The 22,979-nt window shown below is 49.1% G+C and overlaps 1 protein-coding gene across 1 annotated transcript in view; it reads left to right on the top strand.

Annotated features, from left to right (window-relative positions):
- BAIAP2L1 (BAR/IMD domain containing adaptor protein 2 like 1) overlaps positions 1-22,979 on the top strand; it is a 65,269-nt gene that overhangs the window by 4,568 nt on the left and 37,722 nt on the right. The window contains exons 2-3 of the mRNA XM_040989959.1: positions 9,295-9,370; positions 13,370-13,456. Coding sequence (XP_040845893.1) covers positions 9,295-9,370; positions 13,370-13,456 — 163 coding nt within the window. The remainder of the gene's footprint in view (positions 1-9,294; positions 9,371-13,369; positions 13,457-22,979) is intronic.

Here is a 22,979-nt window from a genome sequence, read left to right as displayed (position 1 = left end):
TTAGGACAGGTTACAGGTGACATTTGTCTGAGATAAGCATGAAGAGTGAGGCCGAGATCACTGAGTCTAGGAAACCACTTTTTATCGTAGATATTTTCTTTCTTTCTTTATTTTTTTATTTTCTGCTGACAGTGGAAGCAGTTGTGGTACCTTGAAAAAGGTGCTATTTGTAGGTAAGTCCTCACCTGTGCACGTGGAAGCCACTCAGATGCCACTCGGTAGAGGCATTGCTGAGTAGAGTGCGATTTATTTGTATGGTGAGGACGTATATGCTTACATTAGAAAAAAAAGTTTTGTTTCAGGCCCTTTGTTCTTAAGGCCTGTCAGCTGATTGAGACTGGTAGTCACCTGACAGTGGTGTTAGCACCAGCCCAGCAGCCCCCACATCCCGCCCACAGCCTGCTAAAAGTGTCCGCCACAACGGGTCCCCCAAGACGTTCAGCAGGATCACTCGGTCACCCCGGGGGGAGGGGAGGTCTCAGATGCCAGACGCCGAGGGGCCTGTGTCCTGTGATACCGTGTAAATGCATGCCTGTCAGTCTTGACCGAGGCTTGGCTGCCGTTCCACCTGGTGTCTGGTACCTTTCCTGCCAAGAGAGCCAGTGTGACTGTCTCAACTCCGGTGGTGCTTGGGAGGCACACAGGCCACAAGGCTGCTGTGTGTTCTTCGTGTGTCTCTCACACATGCACAGGGGAGGGAAGAAATGTGTGTGCCTGCCTGAACTGGCCCATATTATTAGGATACTAATTAGTAATTATTTTCCTCAAATCAGAAGAGCTCCTTGAAAGAGACCATAGCTGTACCGGTTACTGTGACTTCCCACACTAACAAGAGGCTCTGACCCCATGAAAGTGCTGTGTTGTGTTTCACAGCTGAGCTGCTGCTGGAGCCTTGGGGCAAACATACAGGTTAGGAGACTGCTGGCCAACTCAGGACCCCAGCAGCAGAGCTGTGGGGTCTCGTCCCTAAGACAGGGAGGGTGACAGCCGACACAGCGGAGGGGTCGGGCAGTGCTAACCACAGTCACGGGAGAGCTGCGTGCGTGTTGAAAGTATCTCATCTGGAAAAGTGTGGTCGGTGACGCTGATGATAGGAACACCTCCGGCTTCTGTGGTGCACGGCCTCCCCTGCGGCTTTGTACTGGAGAGTACCCGGCTGCTGATGACTGCACGTGGAGGTGGGGGGATGGACACCTTGTCCACGTTCTGGGGAAATGGACGGACCAGGAGCTCCATGTGCGCGTGGGAGGCTGGCCTGCTGGCGCGGCTGACACACCCAGAGCCTCCCTAGTGCAGTATTAATGAGGACGGTAGGTTCAGGGTGCACCGAGTGTCAGACGCTTTGAAGTGCACCACAGAAGTGCTCCCTAATATCTTGTTCAGTCCTTTTACAAATTCTTGTTATTCCTGTTTTGTAGAAGAAATTGGACTCAGAATGGTAGTAAAATAGTTTAAGAAATCAAAGCTGGGAGTCCCCTGTACCACTCAGAGCCTTGGTCCTGCAGGGCATTTCCAAATCCTGAACAACAAGACGGATGCACTGTGGAGCTTCAGCTAGTGCTGCCTACTTCCTGATGCTGGAGGAAAACGGAACTAGGGCAGCGTGACCTTGCACAGAACACTGGCACCGTGCATAGTGTTTCCATACTGCACTTACCCTTGTACGCAGGAATCCCGGGATGCTTCATGCTGCGGCAGGCATTTAGCTGAGTAGTTAAGACACGGGCTGGGATGCCCAGCTCCCGTGTGAGTTCCTGGGTTTAATACCTGGCTCTGGCTCCTGACACAAGCTTCCCCCTGTTGCAGACCCTTTGAGGCAGGCAGTGATGCCTCATTGACTGGCTTCTTGCCGCCCATGTGGAAGCTCTGGCCCAGCCCAGCCCAGTTCCAGCCATTCTGGGCATTGCAGACTGAGCTGAAAGAGGGAAGCTCTGTGTCTGTGTCTCTTAAATAATTTTTGTGCCAAATGAAAGTATTTTAATCTTATTTCTCATGAACATTTCAAAATAACTTTGTATGATAGCTAAGGCACAGTCTGACAAGGGAGCATTTTGTGTTTGCGTATTGGATAAGTATTTCTGATCCAGCTTTACACTTTAAACAAAGATGTCTCGTTGTCTTTTTCGCTTTCTGTGGCCTGTGCTCCGCCGGCGTGATGGACATGAACAGTACAGCTCATGTGACCATCTGATAGCCTGCAAGGAGCTGCCTCTTTGCCAAGTTTGCTTGTAATAACTTCCCTATGGGCAAGGGAGGGGATCACGTGTTGGTGAGGTCACTCCAGGGACTGCAGCTTCCAGCGGCACTCGGGGACAAAGCAAAATTCTCCAACAATGAAATCCATCTAGAAATGACTTCAGTTACTCCCTGGGACAGATAACTCGTGCCACCTGGCATTAGAATGTGTCTTGGTTAGTTTGAGTATTATGCAGATAGGACAATATATAAAACTTGAAGAGCCACATACGTTGCCCAAATAAAGTTTTAAAAGTTATTGGTTTTATTTGAGAGGCAGTGAGTCTGAGACAAAGATCTTTCATTTTTCTGCTGGTTCGCTTTCCAGATTCGGCCTGGCTCTCCCATTGGGTGGCAGGGACCCAAGTGTGCATGCCATCTTCTGCCACTCCTAGGGTGTGCATAAACAAGCTAGGCTTGGAATCGGCCAGGACTCACGCCCAGATATATCCATATGGGGTGTGAGCATCTCAAGCCGAGATTCAACGACCATACCAAACCACCCATCTCGATTCTTTCACACTCTCTTGTTATTTTGAAAGAAATACAGAGGAAGATGAAAGTGGAGACATCTTCCATTTGCTGACTCCTCAGATGACTGTAACAGCTAGCATTGGGCCAGGCCAGGCACTTCACCCAGGTCTGCTGTGTTGGTAGCAGGGACCCCGACACATGGGACCATCAGCAGGGAGCTGGGTCTGAAGTGGACCAGCCGGGACTCGTGCTGGCACGCACAGGGATGTTGGCATCAGAAATGTTGGCTTTACCTGCTGTACCACAATGTCAGAACCTCTGCTCACTCTGTAAACAGCAAAGCAAAGTGCTGAGACGGCATATACATTGTCTTTGGTTATGTAGGGATCTGAAAATAGAAAAGAAAAATTAATTCTTAGAAATTTAAACTTACCCGGCCTTGCCACAACTGAATTTATTATTAATTGCGTGTAGTTAATTTATGGGTAGTTCTAAATGGGCAAAATTAATATTTAAAAATGAAAACACAAAGCCTTGGGCCTGATTGATGGCTCAGGTGGCTCAGTCCTTACCTTGCACATGCCAAGATCTCATATGTGTGCTGGTCTGGTCCATGTCCTTGCTGCTTCTGGCCTGGGGAAGCAGTCGGGAGGATGGCCCAAAGCCTTGGGACCCTGTACCTGTGTGGGACACCCAGAAGAAGCTCCTGACTTCAGATCAGCTCAGCTCTGACTGTCGCGGCCACTTGGGGAGTGAACCAGCAGATGGAATACCTTTCTCTCTGTATCTCTTTCTCTCTGTAAATCTTATCTGTGTTTCCAATAAAAATAAGGAAAAAGAAAAACCAAAGGCTTAAGATGTTTAAAAATAAAAAAACCTCCAGGTGGTATAGCTGATTTTAAAATTAGGATTACAGCTATAGGAGGCAGGGGACACGAGCTGACCAGTTGAGAACCTGCACAGAGCAGTGGGTGGTGACCGCGGCCACTTCAGAGCGGCCTGTTCCTCATGTGCCCCGTACAGTTACTGACCGCCGAGTGTCCAGAGCTTTTGCAGTATGGACTCCACTCACATGCTGCCAGCCCCTTAGCCTAGACTTGATTTTGCAGCTGTATTCATCCATGCTTTTCTTGAGTGGAGGTGGAATCCTCACTAGCTGGAGTGGTTGGGTAAATGGTCCTCCCTGCTGGGCTGCAGTAACTTGTGTAGCCTTGTGTCCTTGGCTCTTGTTACTTTTTTTTGCATCAAAAAAGTGCTGTTTTCTGTTCACTTGAAGATGGACTTGGAATTTTCATCCTTTTCTTGAAATGGATCAGGTCTACTGCTAATGACTCCAAACTGCAGATTCTGTGACGGTCCGAGTTCTGGGAACTGGGCCACAGCGGTGGCCTCTGGCCCAGCCACTTGATGTTCCCAAAAGGTGGGGCCTGTTCAGTTTCCGGTCCATCCACTGCAACTGTAACAGTTCACAGATTGCCGAAGTCAAGGCAGCTTTGCTTTTTTGGTTGCTTGGTTTAAAAATAACATGTACTTGAGCTAAAATAAGTAGATTAATGGCCAAGAGCCAGTCTAGAAACACATTTTCCACTGTTGACAGAGGCAAAACTCTGAGAGGGGAAAATTATGTAGCTGAACCTAAATAATAATAATTTAAAAATTTTTTGAAGTGTCCGTGCCCATTCAAGTTTAACAACTCTTGCATTGTTCTTCTGAAGCTGATTGTAGTCTAATGTATGTGGTATTAATTTGGGAACTTAGCATTAATCCATAGTTTATAAGCTATTAGAGTTATGTGTGAATTTTTGAATTAGAACAAGACAAAGAAACTACACTTTCCCCTTGTCTGGCTTAGAACAGTGGATCTGGACCCGTCTGCGCTTGTGGCAGCATGAGCCCTGCCCCGATGCTTAACGTCAGCTGGACTCTGTGTCATGGGACTGTCCGAAGATATCTCTTAAATAGTTTTATCTTTTAATTAGAACTTTTTGCAATGAATGACCTCATTAAAACAATTTTTTTGATGATGTTTACATAGTTGATTAGGGTGGGAAGGATCAAGGGTTAGGGGAAAATGGGCGAGACCATTGTTTCCAAATTTTCTTTTTCTTCTTCCTGTATCAGGGAAAGGGGGGACCCGTGGGGAGAAGCCACACCTCAGTACCTGGGGCTGAGGAACGGCCACCGATGTCACCCAGGGTCCCCAATGTGGAGCATGTTCTGGGGGCTCTGTTCAAGTGGTTTCCACAGTTCTGACATGCTGCCAATCTGACAGATGAGGAAGTCCTTCCAAGGTCCATTGGCTAACACAGTCGATATAAATTACTGGAATCTCATAGATTGCTGATGAGAATGCCGAGTGGTTCAGGACCTACCCTATGACAGTCCTTAGACTCCTGGGTGTTTCGCCTCGAGATAGGAACCTCGGGATAGGAACGATAGGAACGTTTGCAATCACACACAGCAGTAAATGATTATTCCTATCAGTTTGTTTAGAATAGCCAAGGGCTGCAGATAGCTCAGGTGCTCTTGAGCAGGTGGGTGGGTGAACTGTGCGATACCGCACACCAGGCAATATTACTTGCCAGGTAAGAGAAACCATCTCAGGAGGTCTCAGCACTGTGTGATCGATGCTCCCAAACCCCAGAGGATAAGAGGGTGTGCCTTGAGGGGCAGGGCCTCATGAGGACCTTGTGTTGTTGGTGGACATATTGGGGAGAGGGCTGTGCCAGCTTGTGCATATGATACCATTTCATAGAAACAGTGAATCCAGGCCCGGTGCAGTGGCCTAACGGCTAAAGTCCTTGCTTTGAACCTCTCAGGATCCCATAAGGACTCCAGTTCTAATCCCAGCAGCCCTACTTCCTATCCAGCTCCCTGCCTGCGGCCTGGGAAAGCAGTCGAGGATGGCCCAAAGCCTTGGGACCCTGCACCTGTGTGGGAGACCTGGAAGAGGTTCCTGGCTCCTGACTTAAGATCGGCCCAGCTCTGGCCGTTGCGCTCACTTGGGGAGTGAATCATCAGATGGAAGATCTTCCTGTCTCTCCTCCTCTCTGTATATATATCTGACTTTGCAATAAAAATCAATAAATAGGGAAGGAAGGAAAGAAGGGAGGGAGGGAGGGAGGAATGAGAGAGAAGGAAAGAGAGAGAGAGAGAAAGAAAAGAAAGCAAATTTTCCCCCATCCTGAAATCAGTGAAATGGTATCGTGTTGACGGGTCTGCCTGCTAGGTCTGACAAGGCTGGGCAGCGGCGGAGGACGTCACGGGGGAGGCTGGGAAAGCATGCACAGCGACAGGATTATCTTCCAAATGAGGGGAGACTCACAAAACACAGAGTCTGAAATGATACAGCAGGAGGGACAATTGTTGCTACAGGTGCCCACTTAAGCAGCTTGCAGAAGGTAACAAGGGGCCCACTGACCCTGGGACTCCGTGGCCGCTCGTTGTAAATAATCAGGAAAATGAGTGGACTCCAGTGAGGTGTGACAGAGTCACTGGGCATGTGTGTGTCTTTTTCTTCCTTTTGCGAACAAAATGGTGGCAAAGGAATTAAAGGCCAAAAAACCAGCAGAGGCCTAAAATAAAAGGTCATTTGGCTAAAGCGTAAGGTAATGTTGGCTGCTGGAACATTGAGGAGTGTTAGTTGACCTCTAAGGACCTGGAGAACCCTCAGACAGAACTGATGAGAGTAAATGTGTTCACGCCAGGGAACCCCAAAAGCTGAGGACTGCAGAAGAGGACCTGGGAGCACCCTGGGCTGGAACAGGAAGCTGGTATGCAAGCTGCTTGCTGTTCGGCTCCCCTTACCACCTCAGCCACTGTCACCACCACCACCAACCTCGGCTTCTTCCTGATGGCCCAGAGGCGCGGTCTCAGGGTGGGCTGAGTCAGAGAAGCAGTGGAGTTGGAGACACCAGCTGAGAGTGGAGGGGTTGAAAGACCTGGGCACCAGGAAATTCAGGAACCATCAGCTCCTGTAGTTGAAGTCTCAGCCATCCCTGCCTCAAGGCAATGATGGGAAATTACAGACACTCTGCAGCTGACTTGCCTCCCACTGCCTCTGGGGGAAGCCTGCAGCCACCTTGTCCTAGAGCCTCCAGCCAGTACTATCTCCAGCTTCGCTTCTAAATAGGCTGTGGGGCTGGGCAGATGTCGTTTCACGCTGCGGGAGAGGGGCGCCCAGCAGTGAGGAGGAGTAACCCAGGGAAGGAATGGAAACTGGAATAAAGCAACACAAAGAGACTTGCATTCACAAAGTAAGAACAGGCAGGAAACTTGAAAATGTTATCAGAAACTAAAAATAAATCAAAGCCTTAAATGTATAGAAAAATTGAAATGTAAAGCCAAAGTTATCTATCCGAGACATAGAATAAAAAGACGTAGGAAAAAAGATTGGAGAGTAAGTCCAGGATGTGAGGAAGCCTCAGCAGCCTTCCAGAAGGAATGAAGAGACAGGAAGTAAGAATGTTCCCCAGAGCGGATAGACCTAATTTTCCACATGGCTGGATTCCACTCAGTGTCCAGCCGTATACATGAGAAACTGCCCAACCTGAAAGTAGGCAGTTTCCGAACGCAGGGACAAAGAGAATGTACTACAGAAATAGGAAAAGGAAAATTCCCAAGAAGCGACAGTTGACTTACCTGGAGCAAAGCTGAGTGCCAGAGGCAGTGGGGCAGTATCTTCAAGATTCTGAATCTATTACACTCTGCTCAGCAAAATCCCAAGTGAGTGCCAAGAGAAGGGTAGTTTCAGACTCGTGAGAACCCAGGCTTGCCCCCTCCACATCATAGGCCTGTTTTGGAGAATGAGTCCCAGCAGAAAGGAAGAAATGCAGGAGCTGGTGAAGCAGGGCTCTGGCATAGGTGACCAGGCAGGCACCCGGCTGGCCCAGCGACAGTCAGGCCACACTGAGCCAGAGCTCAGAGAGTCCTAGCAGGAGGTTCTGGAGGAAGAAAGGAGACTCAGGATTAACGGACAGGCGCATTTGATAATGCTGAGAGGCTCGGCCTCCTGCGGGACCCAAGGAGCATGCATGGAAACTTGGGCCAGTGCTTGGACAGCCAGGCAAGGGCAGGCCACGGGGACGCCAGCTAGCGCCAGGAGAAACGGGACGGCTGATCCTTAGTGGATTCCTTGTTTGAAGTAGCCAGAATTGACATCACGAGAAGCAGTTGACTTTTGACTTACCTGAGAATTACATAAGGATTGGGGAAGGGAAAAATAGGAAAACGGAAGTACAGAGAGGCGAGTCCTCACACCCTACAGCAGGACACCAGCCGTTACTGACCCAGACTGAAGAATACGGAAGATTCAAACCTGTGCCTGAGTGTGAGAACAGTTTGGTTGAAAGCAGTCTTGGCAATAAGACCAGCCGCTAGCTGTTGTCATTGGTAAGCGTTAGTGCTGTTCTTTCCCTACTCCTGATTCAGCCCGGAGAAGCCTTATGTGCCCCTGTAAAAGTTGAGCTCAGGGAGTCGCCCACAAAGTGCACATCTGGGGAGAAGGGATGCAGAGACTCCAGCTGTCCACTTGGAACTGCTGATACTGTGTGCTCCTTGTTTGTGGTCAGCACCATGGGAACTATCTCGTCTGTCCTTCAGATACACTTCAACAAACACCCTAAGCAGCTGTACTCTTTAAATTGGCGTGACACTTGTCTCCGTGACTTTCTAGTGCGTGGTGTCTTTGAAGGGGAACCCTGGGGGCCAGAGCTGTGCTATGCCTGCGCTGGCATCCCTTATGGTGCCGATTCGTCTCCTAGCTGCTCCACTCGTGATGCAGCTCCGTACTAATGCCTGGGAAACGCAGAACTGACCTAAGTGCCCAGCTGCCCACGGGGGAGACCGGGATGAGCCCTGCGCCTACGGAGTGAGCCAGCAGATGGACGAACTCTGTAACTTTTTCAAATACATCTTTTTTCTTTTTTTTTTTTTAACGAAAACCATGAATTAACAAATGGAATTGGGGAACCAGGGACTTTTTCTGTTTGTTTTTTCTTTGAAACAAACTGTGACTACTTGCCCTTGCTGTATGCATGGGCCCCTACCTCAAGTACTTAGCAAATAACTCGGTCACTAGAAACAAACGCCTGGCACCACTGTGAAAGAAGATTGCAAGCGGGTCTGTTTCCATCCCCACACCCTCCCCCAGCACTTAGAGTAAAAACAAAATCTCTTGGGAATCTCTGACGGCTTGCTACCTGAAACACCACCCTTAATTATAAGTGAACCACACAGGCAGCTGATCATGTACCTGTGTTTCCTAACACTGGCGTGACAGCTATTAGCCGTTTGCTTAGCTCCTTGGTCTGTGGTCCCTGTGGGCCGGGGCTGGGTGGGGACGGGCTCGTCCACTGCTGGCCCCAGTTACAGCAGGTTGTCAGCAGCCCCGGGGCAGCTGAGAGGGTGTCAGGACGTCACACACCTTGCCACCTGTTCCTCGGGTGATTTCTAAGTCACCGTCTATTTCCTCATAGCCTTGTGCTGTCACACACATGGCTGTCCCCAGCCACCTGGAGACCGAATAGTAAGGTTATTTGGTCTAATGGATGTCTCGTTAATTAGTTTGTTTTGTCTGTTTCTCAGAATGTTATGGAACAGTTCAATCCTGGGCTCCGCAATTTAATCAACCTCGGAAAAAACTATGAAAAAGCTGTCAGTGGTAAGTTTTTCTGTTTTTTACTTTTAATATAAAGTACCAAAAAATCCATTTAGTAAATATCTTACTTAGCATCTTAAACATTTAGTATTTAAAATTGTAAAGTATCTTTAAGTGATAGAAGCTAGTCCGTAGAACTTTATAGTGACAGTGCCCTGTGACATCAGCGTATCTGGAATGAGTCGCACGAATGATAACGAAGCTATGGCAGATGGCATAAAAGCGTCAGGTCATGCTTTGGGACAGTTGATCGTTTAAGCCATTGCCAGGAACAAGCCAGACATATAAAACAAACACTTAAAATACTCATTGTCTTGCCTGTGGGACTATAGTCACATTGGCAAGTGACATTTTTAGCCTGCATGAGAAAGCATCTGTGTCAGACGTTGGACCTGGGTTCCAGCTTCAGCCCAAGTGCTTCGTTCAGAACAGCTCAGCGTCTCGGGAGCTGCAGGTGCTCACAGCCGCCCGCCTCTCGCGTGCTCGTGGCAATCATTGCGCTCTCTCCCCATGCCCCCCGTTCAGGCCCCCTGGTCTCCCGCGTCCCTGGCTCACCAGCTTCTCCAAATGACACAGCTGGAACGCTGAGTTCCCAGTGGTTCTGGACTCGAAGGCTGCAGGTCGAGTGTGGGGTCTTCGGCTTATTCCCTGGTCCTCCCTCTCAAGTACCCTAGGTTTAGTTGCTCCCTGTTGTTGTTTTTAAAAATGAACCCGTGTAAAACAAGAACAAGGAGTGGAGAGTATGAAGATGCCTCTTTACTCGGCGTCTCTTCCAGCAAGGGATTAGCTGATGCTGTAACAATCCAAAATATGTTGTTTTTTAAAATGATCACTTAAGCACCTTAACGTTTAGATGATCTTTTAGAATATGGTATCTGATACAGAATTTGAAATTCCTTTAGTTTATGTTCTTTTGGGGTTTGATTAAAATTAAACTTATCTTGAAAACTTGGGGGAAAAAAAAAGAACCCGTATGCTAGGAAGGGAGTGTGCAGGCTGGTCACTGGACCCTGGGTGAGAGTCAGTGGGCAGTGACCAGCCTGGCGACTTCATTCTGCATCTCCGTGCCTCCGGCCTGCTGCTCTCGGTGGCAGGCCTGGATTCCTGTCCCTCCCTTTACCCTCCAGCAGTGGCAGAGCCTTGTTCAGGCACCACCCGTGCTCCTGAGCCTTGCCAGCTGCTGCAGCCCAAGGCCACAGAGTCATTGCTTTACATGTCCCTGGAAGGGAACCACTGTGACCTTGCTGGAATGCACTCGCTCTCTGAGTTTCCCAGGGTGAGTTGCTTGGCTGCCACCTGCTGAGGAGGCTTCTCCCCTGCAAGGGCTTGCTCTCTAACCATCCTGGGGATGGTTCTCTGCCTCATCAAGGAGTCTCAGAATTCACACAGGTCCTGGAAGTACTTTGGCCGAAGTCATTTTGACAAACCTAGATAAGTTGTGAGGTTGTTGGTAAGAATTGGAGGTAGAGATGAGGATTCTGGACACGCACTCATTGGACAGATGAGTTTAGGGCAGTGCCTGTGTTGCACAGACCAGCAGCAGAGCAGCCCCAACAGGGACGTTGGCATAGATGGGAGCTGGGAGGCCCTGCAGCTGAACGAGGTGACGCGGGCCGTCGGCAGGCAGTGCTACCTGTGGCGAGAGAAGACAGCACTCAGGGCAAGCCTCGGGCCACTCCGGCATCTGGCTGGGGTGAGACATTTTCTCTCCAGATTCAGTCCTCACACAGTTACAGTGGGACCCCAGGAATACCCTGTGCACTTATCATGCCCCTGCTGGCGTCATGCTTGCTAATGCCTGATTGCTCAGAGCAAGTCACGTGGCCAGAGCACACTTTGCTCTCCTCACGGGAATCTAGGAGCGTAATTCATCAGAGGCCGTTGCTGTGAAAATCTGCATGAGTGTAGATGCAGCAGCCTGCACTGTGGGCAGTCAGAGGCCATTGGAAACTTATGAGAAAAAGAATAGCCTAATTAAACCATGCTTGCTTTTAAATCATTTGTTTATCTTTGTTTGAAAGGCAGGTTTACACAGAAGAGACAGATTTTCTCTCCACGGGTTCACCCCACAAGTGTCTGGAACAGCCAGAGTTGGGCCCATCCAGTGCCAGTGACCTTGAGTTTCTTCCAGGTCTTCCACGTGGGTGCGGGGGCCCACGGACTTGAGCCATCCTCCACTGCTCTCCCGGACACATTAGCAGGGAGCTGGATGGGAAGTGAAGAAGTCAGGACTCAAACTGGCACCCATAAGGTGCCTCTTCACCTGCAGAGGCTTAACCTACAATGCCATGGTGCTGGCCCCTAAAACCACGTTATAAGGAAGATTTGGATGAAATAGGTAAATTCAGTTGGATTAAATGATTGACTATGAAGGGTCCGGCCCGATGGCTCAGTTGGCTAATCCTCCACCTGCAAGCACTGGTACTCCGTATGGTTGCCGGTTCATGTCCCAGCTGCTCCACTTCTCACTCAGCTTCTTGCCTGTGATGTGAGAAGACAGAGAGGAAGATCTTGTATCTGATGATTCAGTTCCCAAGGGGCTACAATGCCAGAGCTGTGCCTGTCTGAAACAAGAAGCAGGAACCTCTTCTGGGTATCCCAAGCGAGTGCAGGGTTCCAAGGCTTTGGGCCACAAGCAGGGAGCTAGATGGGAAGTGGAGCTGCTGGGATTAGAACTGGCATCCGTATGGGATCCCAGTGCATTCAAGGCGAGGAATTTAGTAGCTAGCTACTGCACTGGGGCTAAAAAAATATTCTTTTTAAAAAATTATTGACAATGAAAATAGAGAACTTAGGCTTTGATTCTTAAAGTAATAGAAAATGTCTTGATGTGTTTGCAAAAGCAGGATAAAGTCATGAAAACAGTTTTTTGTTGTTTAATCTGAATGAATTTTATTTTTATTTGAATTCACCTGATCACAAAAACAAAGATGACTCTAAAAAGGTAGCATGGCTTTAAATGCCGTCAACAGTTAATGAAACGCTTCAGTTTAACATGTGAAGGCAAACCAAACATTTGCTTAAATGTTGTGTAATCCTTCATGCAGTCCCCTGATTGGCTCCCCGGCTTATCAGTGCTTTCCAGTTTAAAATCTTGGCACTAAGCAGTCACATCTATTAACTTGACAGTTTACTGGCTAAACACCTTGTTTTTAGATGGATCCACCTTCCCCTTACCTCTCCCTGAGACCAGAGAAGCCAAAAAGCATGCTGCTTGCAAACCGAGGGGAGCGCAGTGCCTTCGCGGGCGGCCTCCCTGTTGATATTGGCACACCCTGGAGTACCTCCACCCTGCCCCCTTAGCCAGAGAGCCATACCAGTACCCACGGCTTCACGTGGCTCACTAGACTGGCCTCCCAGTGACTGGGAAGACCTTGTGTACGTACTGCTTGTTGCTGCTCCCCGTACGGTCGCCCTTCGGCCATCCTTGGTTTTATAGCAGTATAGTGGAGCATTCCCTTTTCATGTATCCACATTTAATGGGAAAATGCTGAAGTGACCTGCCATGGAAACATGACTTTTTAGGCCTGTAGTGCCTTGAGATGTGCCTGTACATGAAACACACCTTTAAAATGATACCCATGTAAATCCAGGTCTGGTAACTAGGTGTGGTCTGTGGTTTTCTGGTCAGAGACAGGAAGGGGCTGGACAAGGGGATCTTTAGGCTCCAAGTCCTGCGGTCTCCAGAGTGGTAGGAAAGTCTGCTTTCTGTGAAGGACACCGATCGTGGAGTAAAATAAAGTCAGAGTTTCTCCGGAATCACACTGACCAGGTCAGCTCTTGTCCAGTACCCACGGTGTCCTCCACAAGTTCATGGTGAAGTGGGAGGAGCTGGTGGTCTCAGGTGCCACCACTGCCCGTCCAGGGCTTCCCTTGAGGGACCGTTTGTACATCTGGAAGGTGCTCGGCTCGGGGCAGATGTGTTCCTGGAAGAAAGTGTCTGTGTTGCTTCCTGCTGTCCCTGTCGGAGTGCTGACTTTGTGTGTCACTTTTCCCAACCAGCCATGATCCTGGCAGGAAAAGCCTACTACGATGGAGTGGCCAAGATTGGAGAGATTGCCACCGGGTCTCCCGTGTCCACCGAGCTGGGTGAGCTGACCCATCCGCCATGCGTCATCCCACAAACATTGAGGAGGAGGATGTGCGAGGTGGCCAGGGGCCAGGCTGGAAAGGAGGGCTGGCCCAGCACGCTGGGGTTTTAGTTCCCTCTGGTTGCTCTGCGTTCAGGCCTCCTCGGAGGGCTGGCCAGGCTAGCCCAGGCTTGGCCTCTGCCTCGTGCCCCCCGCCTCGGATCCCCAGGTCCCCAAGGGGAGCCTGACCTGCATCTTACCCGGAGGAGGGGGCAGCTTGGCCTGCGGACGGTGGCAGGAGCTGTTCCTGTGACTCACCTTGTGGCAGGCCCAGTTCCTTCACGTTATGCTCTTGGCTCCTGTGCTTCCCCACTTGCTTTCACTTGAGATTTTCCGGTTTTGCTGGTATGAATCGTTCTCCTGTGCAGGCACAGGGCAGCCACACCCTGGCAGCGGCGGCGGCAGCAGAGGAGAGCTGGTTTCTATTTACAGAGACGCCGCTCGGTTGCCATCTCCTGGGGCGAAGGCGGGGGCCGCTGGTTTAATAGCCCCACACATCACCCCCTCACCTTTAAAACTTGGTGAATATGTTTTCTTGTACCAATGGTACAACTTCTGGATTAAGACCACTTGTCATAATTTGAAAGGTTCGGAAAGCCAGAGGAAGTTGTTTTTAGGGAGAATTGCATCCCTCTGCTGGTGAAAGGTGGGAAGGGGAAGCCCAGGAGGGCCGTGGCATCAGCTTGCGAGTCACAGCATCCGCCTGTTGTGAGGGCTCCTGGGTGCTGGGTGCAACGCTCCTCATTGACTCCCGCCAGGCAGGGAGGGGCGGGGGCTGGGCTCTGTGGACTGGCCCGCTGCTCTTCATCCAGTCAACCACAGGCTGAAGTCGTGTTGAAATCCTGACTTGTGCTCGGGCTGGTGCCATAAACTGTGTGTCCATAGACTGAGCTCAATTGTAAGCTCCATGAGGGTGTGGTGGGGTGGGGATGCAGTAAGACTGCCTTCTTAGATGGAAGCAGATAGCAAACCTTAGGACCTGGGGGGAGTAGCTGTGTTGATTATAGCGTTCCCCAAATCAGATTAAATTAAAAAGAAACATCATGTTTGTGTCAACATCAGGGCAGAAGTGTGCCCCTTCCATGAAAACATATGGTGCTGATTCACTGTCATCCAGTTTGCCGGTTCTGTGTTTTATGGGTCTTGCCACTATTTAAATAAAACTCCTGTTCCACACCTTACTTTATTCAGCTGTGAGTGTGTGAAGTTGAATCAACTATTTCCACAGCAACAGTGAGGTTCTAAACACAAACTGAAGACTCTGGTCGCAGTGAGGAGAGTGTGCTGCTGCTCCGAGTTCCCGTTGGTGTGCAGATGGTTTTACCCAGAGGGACTGGAAGTAACTTCCCCTTCAGGCTTTGTTCCGCGTTGTCCTCTCACGTGCACGTCCCAGAGTTGCTGACTTTCTGGCTGTTTACAGCTATTCTGTAAAGCTTATTTTTAGAGTTCCAATATCAATTTCCACAGTTTCCTTCAGTTTTACTTTGGTGTTAACATTCTGATTAAAATAGCCTGCCCCATAAAATGCTACCCTGTGTCTGCTTCAAGCTCTTACATGGAATGATGGTGGACAACTCATTGGAAAGAATAAAAAGACCAAAGCTAGAGTGTGTCATTTTCCAAGGCTTCGCTGCCTGTTGATACTGGTATGTATGTGTGTGTGTATGTATTTTTTTTAAGATTTATTTATTTTTGTTGGAAAGGTAGATATAGAGAGAGGAGGAGAGACAGAGAGGAAGATCTTCCGTCCTATGATTCACTCTCCAAGTGAGCGCAACAGCCGGTACTGCGCCAATCCAAAGCCAGGAAGCAGGAACCTCTTCTGGGTATACCACATGGGTGCAGGGTCCCAAAGCATTGGGCCGTCCTCAACTGCCTTCCCAGGCCACAAGCAGGGAGCTGGATGGGAAGTGGAGCTACCAGGATTAGAACCGGCGCCTATATGGGATCCCAGCGCGTTCAAGGCGAGGACTTTAGCCACTAGGCCACGCCGCTGGGCCCGTGTGTATGTATTTTTAAGTATTTATCTATTTTTATTGGAAGGCAGATTTATAGATAGAAGGAGAGACAGATCTTCCATCCACTGGTTCACTTCCCAAATGGCTGCAACTGCTAGAGCTGAGCCAATGCAAAGCCAGGAACCAGGAGCTTCTTCCAAGTCTCCCATGTGGGTGCAGGGTCCTAAGGCTTTGGGCTGTCCTCAACTGCTTTCCTAGGCCACAAGCAGGGAGCTGGAAGAGATGTGGAACAACCTAGATAAAAACTGGCACCCATATAGGATTCTGGTGCTTAAATAGGGAGGATTAGCTGATGGAGCCATTGTGCCGGACCCGATATTGGTCTTTATAACCTAAGGTTAGACCTTGTTATAAATTTCATATAAGACACGATAATACTATTTGTGTAAAAATCACGCGATGCTTCAAAATATATATTTTATGTGTGATTTAGATCAGTTTCTGTTAGGCTAGAGTAATACTGTTTTAGTATCAAATATTTAGTATCAAATTTGATATTTAGTATCAAATATTTTAATATCAAATATTTCCATTTTATTTATTAATGAGTTAGGAATTCCCACCCCCAGTTTACTCCCCAGATGCTCACAGCAGCTGAGAATTGCTACACAAAAGCCAGAATCTGGGACTCTGGGCGTCTGCTCTGTGGGTGGCAGGACCCGGTGGGCCGAGCCCCACGTGGTGCATATTCAACAGGAGGCTGGAATCGGATCGGAGCTGACCGACGTCCGGCCCTCCCGATGCCAGGGTTTCCAGTCAGACATCCCCCTCTGGTGCCCAGCTTGCCTGTGGCTATGTGGGCAGTTCAGGATGTTTTTGCCCAAAACTCAGAAAATACTCAACTGACACCGTGTTAAGCCATTGCCATGTTTGTTACTCAGTTGTGGGCCAGGAGTGGTGAGTTCGCAGCTAGTTAGTCAATCTTTACTAGGGATCCAGGTTCCTTTTTTCTTATCTTCATGCTCATTTCCTCATGGTTCCAAGGCATCTGGCAGCCTGGTGATTGCTTCCTGTCTTCCTGTTTCCGAGGGCATTGTCTTCCCGGGCATGCCCTTCTACCAAGCGCCCCAGCACACGCACACGGCGTGCTGATCCTGGCTAAATCCGGCCATGCCTCAGCTGCCAGGAAGGCTTCCCTGGTATGACAGCCAAAGAACTCAGAGGAACAGGGGTGCAGCTGTTGGGACCCTGCCTGATGACAGCCCCTCACCCAGTGTCTGGCATTGAAGGGCTGGTGTCAATAGCTGGCAGGGAAAGTGAAGGGTCTGTACAGTGTGCTTGCAGCTGTCCTGGGCGTGTGCAGCATGCCTCTGCGTTTGGCATGTGTGTCTCCTTGGAGCGTCTTTCTTCCCCGTGGGCTGGTGCGTGGTCTCGAAGCAGTTGCATACTTCAAACCCCATGCATTGTTTCTCTGGGAAAAGAGAAGCCTGTGTGGTCCTGAAGCCTGCGTACCAGCCTTGTTTATTACAGCTTGGTGAACATATCATACATAATTCACCTACTTAAAATGTGAATTTCAGTGTTGGCATATTCACAAGCTATGCAGAAAGCAGAAAGGATCACAGTGAGAATGCGGGATGCTCGCAGTGAGGAGCTCAAGGAGGTGAAAGGTTCGCAGCAAGCCCAGCTGGTGGAGTGATGGTTGGTCAGCAGGCTGCTGGGAGGGGCGGCTTCACCTGGGTCCCGGCCTCAAACACTGATTTTCTGGATTAGGGACGGTGAAAGTCACGACTGGTAACAGACGCTTAGCCTTTTTTTTTTCCCCCCTAAAGATTCATTTCATTTTTATTGGAAAGTCAGATATACAGAGAGGAAGACAGACAGAAAGGGAGATCCTTCGTCTGTCAACTCACTCCCCAAGGGGCTACAATGCCAGAGCTGTGCCTGTCTGAAGCCAGGAGCCTGGAGCCTCTTCTGGGTATCCCAAGCGAGTGCAGGGTCCCAAGACCTTGGGCCATCCTCTACTGTCTCTCAGGCTACAAGCAGGGAGCGGGATGGGAAGCAGGGCCGCTGGGATTAGCACCAGTGCCCATATGGGTGGAATCCTGGTGCATGCAAGGCAAGGACCCCAGCCGCTTGGCTACTGCGCAGGGCCTGCCACTGAACCTTCTTTCTGATGGGCTTCTGGACAGAAGCTCCCGTCCCAGGAAGGTCTGCTGCTGCAGATCTTGGGTAGGATGGTAGAGTCCAACCTGCTGCCTGGCTCCCGGGATGCTCAGGCATTTGTGGCGGCCGTCGCCTGTCACCATGTGGCTGCTGTCACCTGTCACCTTGGGCAGCGCTTCTCTGGGTGAGAGGTCTGGTCACGCCTGCGGGCAGGGGCCACACCCTGCAGCTGTTGGAAGATGAGAGGGGATCAAGTGCCCGTGACATTCAGCCCATTGAGGGCTGTGAGGAGGCTTCTTCGTTGCCACTTCACATAGTCACAGATCTTTGAGCGCTCAGTAAAACAGCGCCAGGTTCCTCATTTACCTTCTCCTCGTCCGTAAAGTAGGTCATACAAGTTGATAAGAACATCGTTTCTTCTTGATTACTCACGAACCGGTTACTCTACTTGCTTCTCTCCATCGTGTCTTTGTTCCGTGAGCCATTCCTGTTATCTTCATTTTCTTCCTTCTGTTCTTGTGATTGCTGTGTTATTTCTAAGATGGTACATTTGGTTCATGAATATTAGATACAGGCAGTTTCAGTTTTGCACAGTAATGGAACCATTAAAATGACTGTGTAAGTCATTTTAATATTCCATAGGGAAAATTAATGAGTGTCCCACAACCTTTAAAAATATTTGAGCATAAAAAGTCTTACTGTCCATGTGGGGAAATGAAGAAGTGGTAAAGCTAATATTTATTTAGCATGCTATAATTTTAAAGCATTCAAACAACGTAGCGAACTAGAGTTCTTTTTATAAAGGATTTATCAAGACTGGTTTCAGCAGCGCCTGCCGCCTCTTCGTATAGCTCAGTACTGAGTGTCTGCCGTGCTGTTGCAGAGCGCCATGCTCCTCGCCCCATCTGAATCTGTCAAGACGGAAGGCGGGCACTCACTCTCTCCTGGTGTACTCTCGGGTGCCTGGCGGTTTCCCAAGCAAGCCATCCTCCACTTCGACTCCATTCCAGCAGTACCCGGAGGGCGCGGCAGGCGACCTCCCAGATGGGGGACTTGGTCCCTCAGCATTCCCCGTACCCCAGGTGCTCATGAGAGAGGCTGTCATTGTGCTTCTGTCCGTGGTGAGGGGTGGGGGCTGTGACTCGGGAACTCTTTGGGTTTGTTAGAAGGGAGTGTGAAGGACACTCGGGAAGAGCTGCCCAGCCTGGCAGGGTGGTATGGGAGGGCCAGGAGCCCCTCTCGGGGTTCCAGGACCCAGTGGCTCCCCAGAACCAGTCCTTTGGGTCTGTGCATGTTCTCCAGTGTGCTTGATTGAATCACTGGCTCCCTTCGTGGGGAGGGGTGGAAAGTGCTAGCCCTTAGGCTGCCAGTCCCTGTCCTAGGTCTCATTAGCAAACCAGAAAGTCACTTGTCCAAAGACAGGGCAGAGTTTAAATATATGTTTCACAATACTGCATTTGCTTCCAGCATATTACCTCTGTGATTTCAGCATTGCATGACTGGTTGTGGGAGTCCTGCAGCCTTGCTGGCGGTCAAGGTTGTCCAGTCTGTTGTAATACCTTTGCGTCCACATGTCCATGTCACAGGAAGAGCTCTCCTGGGGTTTGGCTTCGGACGCATTAACTCTGCTAGCACAGCTCGATGGTATTGTTTTCAAATCGTGATGTTGGTGTGTCCTGTTACTTAAAGACTTACTTTCTATCAACGGTTCTGTCTTTTTCATTGTAACTATTGTACATGTTTTTATAGACACATCTGTAGATATAGTGTGTTCCTGGATTTGATCATACATTTTTTTAAGCATTCACTTATTAGAAAGTTTTAGTGACAGACATCATTGAGCTGGTTCCCCCCAAATGGCCACAGCAGTCAGAGCCGGCTAGGCCAGGCCAAAAGCAGGGTCCCGGGCTCTCAGACCATCACCCGCTGCCTTCCTAGGCACGTGAGCAACACGCTGCTCCGAGACGGCGTGGGACTGAGATGCTCGGCAGACAGCAGCTGCCCAACTGCTGGGTCACCAGCCCCGCAAAGGGACTTTGCATTTTCGATTTCCCAGTTACTTGTCCCTTTGAGTTTTTACTTATTTCTTTTGGAAAGGCAGTTACAGAGAGAAGGAAACAGAGAAAGATCTTCCATCTGCTGTTTTCTCTCCCCAAGTAGCCACAACCAGAGTTGAATTCTTCCGAAACCAGGAGCCACTTCCAGGTCTCCCACATGGGTGCAGGGCCCCAAGGGCTTTGGACCGTCCTCTACTGCTTTCCCAGGCTACAAGCAGGGAGTTGTAAATCTGACTTTCCAAAAAAAAAATTGCTAAAAAAAATTAAAATACTAATTTGTTGGGAAGAGTGACAAGAGACAGAACAGTCGTCTCTCCTGAGCAGCATCTGAGGCTGGGCCCGGCTAAAACCAGGAGCCAGACTCCCACTGGGTCTCCCATCACACTGCAGGGAGTCAAATCTCGAGCCGTTGCCTGCCAACCTCCCGGGGATGCTGGCAGGAAGTAGAACAGCTGTGGGATAGGAAATATAGGCCCATGCCAGTTAATCTGCTTGGTTATATTGGACACTTTGTGTAAGTGAAATGATGCAACATACAGTTTTTTGGTGACGGTTTCCTTCACTTGGTGTTGCAAGTTCGGTTCCTGTTATGCTGTCTGTCAACAATGCATGTCGTTTAGGGGTGGGGAGCACTCCACCTCATCCATCTGCAGCAGTTGGCTCATGCGTGTGTCAGCCCAAGGATGGTTAGGTTATTTCCACCTTTAGGCTGTTAAAAAGAGATGTTGCCATGGGCATGTGTGTACACGTGCGGTTTTCCTTGGCTGGGACATGTCCTCAGGAGTGGTGGTGCTGCCTTGTAGGAGGACCTTGAACTCAGCCCTCTGAAGAAAGGCCGCACTGTTCTCACGCGACCGCACTGTTTGCCTTCCCGTCCACAGCGCACGACGCTCCAGGTACCTTCCTGTCAGTGCTTGGCGTCTCTAGGGCGTGATGCTTTCTTAGAGCCATCCTAGTCAGCATGAAGCAGCTCATCACTTGGGCTATTACTCACATTTCCTTAATGACTGGTGATGTTGAACATGTTTTCATATTCTTACTGGTCATTTTCAGTGCCTTTGCCTATTTTTTTATTCAGTTATTTGTCTTTCTGTTAGAGTTTGCAAAGAAGTTCAGAAGTTTCCTTTGTAGAAAAAGAAATTGGGGTCTGGCGCTGTGGCTCAACAGACTAAGCCTCTGCCTGCTGGCTCTGGCATAAGTACATCCCTTTTTTTCTTTTTTTTCCCAAGGTTAGGTTTTACTTATTTGAAAGGCAGAGTTACAGAGAGAAGGTGACAAACACACATCTTTGGTGATTTTGGTCACAATGGCTGGAGAGGGTTCTTGGAACTCTATCTGGGTCTCTCACATGGGCCATCTTCAGCTGCTTTCCCAGGAGCTTAAAACTAAATAAACCTTAAAAAAATTATTTTGTCATTTATACAGCAATTGTATTGTTCTCGGTCTAATCCTGATGCTGTTACTGCGTCACTTTCGAAGCAGCCTTTCCGCTGAGGATTTGGTTGTCTTGTACTTCTGTCTGTATGTTATCTCCTGGTCTCGGTAAAACTCGACCTTTCAAATTAAAAAAATAATAATGAATCTTCACAGATCCTGGTGGGTTCTGTGGTCCGTGACTCGGTTCAGCCCTCACTCAGCCGTGAGAGCAGCGCACACCTTGTTCTGTTAACGCGCAAGGAGGGGTGGCAGGTGTGATTTCACCTCCCAGGAACTAACTACTTGATCTGGTTTTTTTTGAAAATGAAAGGACCTTTTTGATGAATCATTTCTGTTATGAAGAATATCTGAAATATGTTTCCAGCTGTATTTGCAAGTGATAGAAAAATACTGATGATTTAAGGGCAGTATCAAAGTCTAGTTATTTCCATACTAAATTATCTCAGTTACTTAAAGATAATAGCATATGTTTGAAGTTAAAACATTTAATGTTGATGAAGTAATGTTATTAATTGCATCTTTTGTGAATGTTTATTCGCTGATTTTTGTCTACTTGACAGAGCAATCGAGATCTTCCATCTGCTAGGTTTTTTTTTTTCCATTTTCTTATTTTTGACAATCTTTACATAGTCATTTAGGGTAAAAGGGTTCAAGGGCTATAGGAAAGTGGGCAAGACCATTATTTCCACATTTTTCCTTCATGTATCTGAGGTAAAGGGGGATATTGAGGGAGAAACCCCACCCAGTTTCCCACGCAACCCAGGTCCCGGATGTGGGGCATGCTCTGAGGGTCTTGCTCAAGTGGTTTTGATAGTTGACCAGTTATGAATCGCTGCCAGTCTCGCCACTCCAAGCACGATGAGGTCATTGAAGAATCCACTGATTGACATAGTCCGTCATAGTCTCCGTTTGCCCAGTATTTCGCTGCCAACATATGGCTGAGGTGGTTGATTGACTTGTTCTGTCCTCTGTCTTCATCTGATGGTTTACTCCCCAAATGTTCCGGCAGGCACACTCCATCCAGGTGTCCCACGTTGCTGGGCCATTGCCCGTTGCCGTCCGAGGTATGCTTTAGCAGGGAGCTGTACTAGAAGCAGTGCAGGGACTTGAACCCGTATGGAATCCAGGCAAACCCAAGCAGCATCTCTATCCCTGATGGGCGGACCCCTTTCTTACAGACCCTTACCCAGAAAGGAAGGGGATCTGGTGCCCTTCGGTTGATTAAAGGTGAGTGAGCATGTGGGTTTGTATTCATTTTCTCCAAGGAAGTGGTTTCTTCGTGCTGCCTATCTGCCCGTCCAGGGTGACAGGCATTAGCACCACCCCAACAACATGCCAGTGTGAAGAGCCTCAAGTCCTTAACCCGCAAGCTCTGTGGGGAGGATTAACAAAAACCCAAAGCTGAGCCCTGTAGGAGGGGCTTGGCGAGTCAGATGTCTCATACTGAATTGTGCCCGCGGGCCGTCCGAATGTGTGCCTGCAGTCACACACGGACTCTTATCTGGCTCGCTTCCCCTTGGGGTGGCTCACTGACCTTGCTGTACTCACGTACAAGGGGAACCTGCAGTGGGAGCAAAGGTCTAGTTGTGTTCCAAAATCAAGCAACATTGACTTTTAAAACTTAGACAGTATTGAAAAGATTGGAATGGAAAACAGAGCCAGTCGGTACAAAATATTTTTGGCAAACATGTCTGAAAAAAGTTTTAAATCTGGGCCTGGGGTAGAGCCTAGTGGCTAAGGTCTTCATCTTACATTGTGCCGGGATCCCATATGGGCTCCAGTTCGCATCCCAGCTGCCCCACTTCCCATCCAGCTCCATGCTTGTGGCCTGGGAAAGCAGACAAGGACGGCCCAAGGCCTTGGG

The sequence above is a fragment of the Ochotona curzoniae genome, unplaced genomic scaffold (genome assembly GCF_017591425.1).
Source record: "Ochotona curzoniae isolate NIBS_2020 unplaced genomic scaffold, NIBS_Ocur_1.0 contig_54, whole genome shotgun sequence".
Taxonomy (NCBI): domain Eukaryota; kingdom Metazoa; phylum Chordata; class Mammalia; order Lagomorpha; family Ochotonidae; genus Ochotona; species Ochotona curzoniae.
The sequence above is the reverse complement of the archived record's forward strand: the minus strand, read 5'-3'. Positions and strand labels throughout refer to the sequence as shown.